We start from the raw sequence: 6000 nt of genomic DNA, 5'->3' as shown, positions 1-6000 counted from the left end.
CCTATTTTTGCTTTCCATGTGTGTCATTTTAGCAGACCATTCCAAAGTAGTTGCAAATAGAGCTGAATGTCAGCAGGTATCAGTCAGTAAATATCACCTGATGAGTGTTTGTCTGTGAAAAGAACCTCATTTCATGGAGCCTGATAATCACTGGACAGTCTTTATTGTAGACTGAGCTTTCCTGCTAGTTTGTTCTCTGCTTTATCTCTGAAACCCCTCTTGTAGTCCTCCTTTAACCTTTTTGCCAGTAATCCTTCTGTCTCTCCTTAGTATGCTTAACCCTTTCCTCTCCCCACCCAACCACTCCCCCTTCCTGCTGCTCTTCTACCTCCAGGTCTGATGACAGCGACTCCTCGCTCTCCGAGGTGCTCAGGTAGAGGAACCGTGTCTCACTCTGTCGCACTGTTCTCTCATTTGCCTGTAACACCTGTTGCCATCTCATCTCCACCAGTAGTCAGTGCCTCGGCCTCTCCTCCTCGTCATCCTCTGGTGGGCTGTGGTACATGGTTTGGCCACTTTTTAACCCACAACCTCTTTCCACTTTTGTGGGGTTATTTTTCCTGTTGTTTTGATCTGAATGAACCTCATCACTCGTGTACAGAATGCTGATGAAAAGAAGTGATATTTTTATTGATCTCCTGATAGCTAGGCAGGGTTGGCCACTTCTTATCATAACCCTCCACTAGAGAAGTCTGCATTTGTTGAAGTGCAGTTTCTATTCCAGGCTGTTGTGACGATCTGTAGGGAGAAAAGTATTGGAATGGCAAGACAAAAAGAAAAATAAAAGCAGACATTTCTGATCTGTTTTCCCAAGACATTTTTGGCTCCAAAGCTCTTCATCACGCAGTCAGCCACAAATGGATGCACATTTCACAGAGATTATCTTGGTTGTTTTTCCTCTGTCCTGCAGAGAGCACACACTGATCTCCCTCAGTGTTTTTCATTAGTCAGCTGGTCACTTGTTACTTGGTCCTGCAACATCCATTAGCAGCTCTTAAACTGTGCATAATACAGTACACTGCAATGTATTTCGCAGACTCTGGCAGAGCAGCAACTGTTTCATTTGGAACAGCTCAGAGTTGCAAGAAATCCACTGCTGCAGGAAGAAATGCAGCAGTGCAGAAGTGCAGAAGAAATGTGCAACTTGGGGAAAGGAAAAGAAGCTGCTATGAAGATGAATCACAGTAATACTGCCCTGGTCAGCTGGTTCTCACATGGACAGCTTGTCATTATACAATGGTGATATTATGTATAAATTTAAATGGATATCTAGGAGGGTCTCTTGAGTAAAAATGTGTGATCACTTCTAAAATTTATGCACAGCAACAAGACAAATCAAAGCACATTTCATTGACCTGACCACCAGACCACCAATAACCAGCAAAAATCTATTTAAGCATAAAAATTCAAAAAGAAAAAATAATATAGCACCTTCAACTGCACCACAGACTAAAACAGTTAAATGTGGTCTATTAAACATTGGATCTCTCTCTCCTAAGTCCCTGTTAGTAAATGATATAATAACTGATCAACATATTGATTTATTCTGCCTTACAGAAACCTGGTTACAGCAGGATGAATGGTAGTTTAAATGAGTCAACACCCCCGAGTCACACTAACTGCCAGAATACTCGTAGCACGGGCCGAGGCGGAGAATTAGCAGCAATCTTCCACTCCAGCTTATTAATTAATCAAAAACCCAGACAGAGCTTTAATTCATTTGAAAGCTTGACTCTTAGTCTTGTCCATCCAAATTGGAAGTCCCAAAAACCAGTTTTATTTGTTGTTATCTATCGTCCACCTGGTCGTTACTGTGAGTTTCTCTGTGACTTTTCGGACCTTTTGTCTGACTTAGTGCTTAGCTCAGATAAGATAATTATAGTGGGCGATTTTAACATCCACACAGATGCTGAGAATGACAGCCTCAACACTGCATTTAATCTATTGTTAGACTCGATTGGCTTTGCTCAAAATAAGTAAATGAGTCCACCCACCACTTTAATCATACCTTAGATCTTGTTCTGACTTATGGTATGGAAATTGAAGACTTAACAGTATTCCCTGAAAACCCCCTTCTGTCTGATCATTTCTTAATAACATTTACATTTATTCTGATGGACTACCCAGCAGTGGGGAATAAGTTTTCATTACAGTAGAAGTCTTTCAGAAAGCGCTGTAACTAGGTTTAAGGATATGATTCCTTCTTTATGTTCTCCATTGCCATATACCAACACAGGGCACAGTAGCTACCTAAACTCTGTGAGATAGATTATCTCGTCAATAGTTTTATATCCTCATTGAGGACAACTTTGGATGCTGTAGCTCCTCTGAAAAAGAGCCTTAAATCAGAAGTGCCTGACTCCGTGGTGTAACTCACAAACTCGCAGCTTAAAGCAGATAACCCGTAAATTGGAGAGGAAATGGCATCTCACTAATTTAGAAGATCTTCACTTAGCCTGGAAAAAGAGTCTGTTGCTCTATAAAAAAAAAGCCCTCCGTAAAGCTAGGACATCTTGCTACTCATCACTAATTGAAGAAAATAAGAACAACCCCAGGTTTCTTTTCAGCACTGTAGCCAGGCTGACAGAGTCAGAGCTCTATTAAGCCGGGTATTCCTTTAACTTTAACTAGTAATGACTTCATGACTTTCTTTGCTAATAAAATTTTAACTATTAGAGAAAAAATTACTCATAACCATCCCAAAGACATATCGTTCTCATTGGCTGCTTTCAGTGATGCCAGTATTTGGTTAGACTCTTTCTCTCCGATTGTTCTGTCTGAGTTATTTTCATTAGTTACTTCCTCCAAACCATCAACATGTCTATTAGACCCCATTCCTACCAGGCTGCTCAAGGAAGCCCTACCATTAATTAATGCTTCGATCTTAAATATGATCAATCTGTCTTTATTAGTTGGCTATGTACCACAGGCTTTTAAGGTGGCAGTAATTAAACCATTACTTAAAAAGCCATCACTTGACCCAGCTATCTTAGCTAATTATAGGCCAATCTCCAGCCTTCCTTTTCTCTCAAAAATTCTTGAAAGGGTAGTTGTAAACAGCTAACTGATCATCTGCAGAGGAATGGTCTATTTGAAGAGTTTCAGTCAGGGTTTAGAATTCATCATAGTACAGAAACAGCATTAGTGAAGGTTACAAATGATCTTCTTATGGCCTCAGACAGTGGACTCATCTCTGTGCTTCTGTTAGACCTCAGTGCTGCTTTTGATACTGTTGACCATAAAATTTTATTACAGAGATTAGAGCATGCCATAGGTATTAAAGGCACTGCGCTGCAGTGGTTTGAATCATATTTATCTAATAGATTACAATTTGTTCATGTAAATGGGGAATCTTCTTCACAGACTGAGGTTAATTATGGAGTTCCACAAGGTTCTGTGCTAGGACCAATTTTATTCACTTTATACATGCTTCCCTTAGGCAGTATTATTAGACAGCATTGCTTAAATTTTCATTGTTATGCAGATGATACTCAGCTTTATCTATCCATGAAGCCAGAGGACACACACCAATTAGCTAAACTGCAAGATTGTCTTACAGACATAAAGACATGGATGACCTCTAATTTCCTGCTTTTAAACTCAGATAAAACTGAAGTTATTGTACTTGGCCCCCCAAATCTTAGAAACATGGTGTCTAACCAGATCCTTACTCTGGATGTCATTACCCTGACCACTAGTAATACTGTGAGAAATCTTGGAGTCATTTTTGATCAGGATATGTCATTCAGTGTGCATATTAAACAAATATGTAGGACTGCTTTTTTGCATTTGCGCAATATCTCTAAAATTAGAAAGGTCTTGTCTCAGAATGATGCTGAAAAACTAATTCATGCATTTATTTCCTCTAGGCTGGACTATTGTAATTAATTATCAGGTTGTCCTAAAAGTTCCCTGAAAAGCCTTCAGTTAATTCAAAATGCTGCAGCTAGAGTACTGACAGGGACTAGAAGGAGAGAGCATATCTCACCCATATTGGCCTCTCTTCATTGGCTTCCTGTTAATTCTAGATAGAATTTAAAATTCTTCTTCTTACTTATAAGGTTTTGAATAATCAGGTCCCATCTTATCTTAGGGACCTCATAGTACCATATCACCCCAATAGAGCGCTTCGCTCTCAGACTGCAGGCTTACTTGTAGTTCCTAGGGTTTGTAAGAGTAGAATGGGAGGCAGACCCTTCAGCTTTCAGGCTCCTCTCCTCTGGAACCAGCTCCCAGTTCAGATCAGGGAGACAGACACCCTCTCTACTTTTAAGATTAGGCTTAAAACTTTCCTTTTTGCTAAAGCTTATAGTTAGGGCTGGATCAGGTGACCCTGAACCATCCCTTAGTTATGCTGCTGTAGACTTAGACTGCTGGGGGGTTCCCATAATGCACTGAGTGTTTCTTTCTCTTTTTGCTCTGTATGCACCACTCTGCATTTAATCATTAGTGATTGATCTCTGCTCTCTTCCACAGCATGTCTTTTTCCTGGTTCTCTCCCTCAGCCCCAACCAGTCCCAGCAGAAGACTGCCCCTCCCTGAGCCTGCTTCTGCTGGAGGTTTCTTCCTGTTAAAAGGGAGTTTTTCCTTCCCACTCTTGCCAAGTGCTTGCTCACAGGGGGTCGTTTTGACCGTTGGGGTTTTTTCGTAATTATTGTATGGCTTTGCCTTACAATATAAAGCGCCTTGGGGCAACTGTTTGTTGTGATTTGGCGCTATATAAATAAAATTGATTTGATTTTATTTGACCTGTAGTCAGGGTGTGACACATTTTAAAATGAATGTTCAGTTAAGAGTAAAGTCTTGGCGCATGCACTGGTGCCACATGTCGCACCATGGAATCACTCCATGTCTTGGTTGGCAACCACCCCGGCAGGCAACTGATCATTCTCCACTTCTCAGTAGTAATGAAGTACATTTATATAGTACTTTCATGCTCAAAGCGCTTTACAGTGATGCTACACAGTCTATCTCGCACGCACGCACGCACGCACGCACACACACACACACACACAGATTGCAATTTTAGGATTAAAGACCTCACGCAAGAGTTGCCTAGTGATTTACTACCCCTGGTCTGAATGGGGATTTACCCCCAATCTCAATTCTCTTTTGAACCCCTTCCCCTTGGCCCTACCCCTACGCCTACCCCTTTAAAACAAGGGGTAAGGTGAAGGGGTATGCCTCTAGCCCTATGAATTGAGACACCCCTCTGCCTTAGGAGAAAAAAAAACTGCCCATGTCAAACTGCTGTCTTCACTGTTTAATATGGCAACTGAAATGCAAATTGTTACAGTAGCCTGTTTGCTCTTTTTATTTTCTCGCCTTTCTGCGTAAATGAAAAAATAGAAGAAGTCACAGATTTCTTTGACGCATCGCAATCATGTCATGTTAATTAATTTAATTTGTAATTTATAATAATAATTAATAGTATTAATAATTAATTAGCAATTGATTATTGTTAATACTAATAAGAATTAATCAACATTACTAATAATTATTTTTGATTAATCATTAATTGGTTGATTAGTAATTAATTAATTAGTAAATAAAATAAATAAACACTTGAAATATAGCAGTCTGTGTGCAATGAATGTAGACATTATACAAGTTTCACTTTTTGAATGGAATTACTGAAATAAATCAACTTTTTCATGATATTCTAATTATATGACCAGCACCTGTATGTATGTATGTTATGGGAAGCATCTAGTTCTGTTAACCTTATATTTCTTTTTCAAATTCTCCCATTTTTTGCATCCAGCACTTTTTACTTTAGAAATTTCTTTGACAAATAATAGCAGTCTATTAGGTCGTCAGGTTATGTGTTACACATATACATGTGTGTGTGTATATATTTTCCAACTTATTCCCATTGATGAAACTTCTCATTTTCTGAGTGCGCTCAGGACTCCCTTTGTTTACAAAATACACACGTGTTACAGACCTTGAAATCCAACAGCAGGGATTAATATTATCCAAAGATTTATGAACATACAA

General features: G+C 39.4%; 1 protein-coding gene across 4 annotated transcripts in view; it reads left to right on the top strand.

Moving 5' to 3' along the window:
• kif21b (kinesin family member 21B) overlaps positions 1–6000 on the top strand; it is a 178888-nt gene that overhangs the window by 128668 nt on the left and 44220 nt on the right. For 3 of the 4 annotated variants that reach the window (XM_034166974.1, XM_034166973.1, XM_034166976.1), the window contains exon 27: positions 335–373. The exons of the other annotated variant lie outside the window; for it this stretch is intronic. In XM_034166974.1, coding sequence (XP_034022865.1) covers positions 335–373 — 39 coding nt within the window. The remainder of the gene's footprint in view (positions 1–334; positions 374–6000) is intronic. 4 annotated transcript variants of the gene reach the window in all.

The sequence above is a fragment of the Thalassophryne amazonica genome, chromosome 3 (genome assembly GCF_902500255.1).
Source record: "Thalassophryne amazonica chromosome 3, fThaAma1.1, whole genome shotgun sequence".
In the NCBI taxonomy this organism is placed as follows: Eukaryota; Metazoa; Chordata; class Actinopteri; order Batrachoidiformes; family Batrachoididae; genus Thalassophryne; species Thalassophryne amazonica.
The sequence above is the reverse complement of the archived record's forward strand: the minus strand, read 5'-3'. Positions and strand labels throughout refer to the sequence as shown.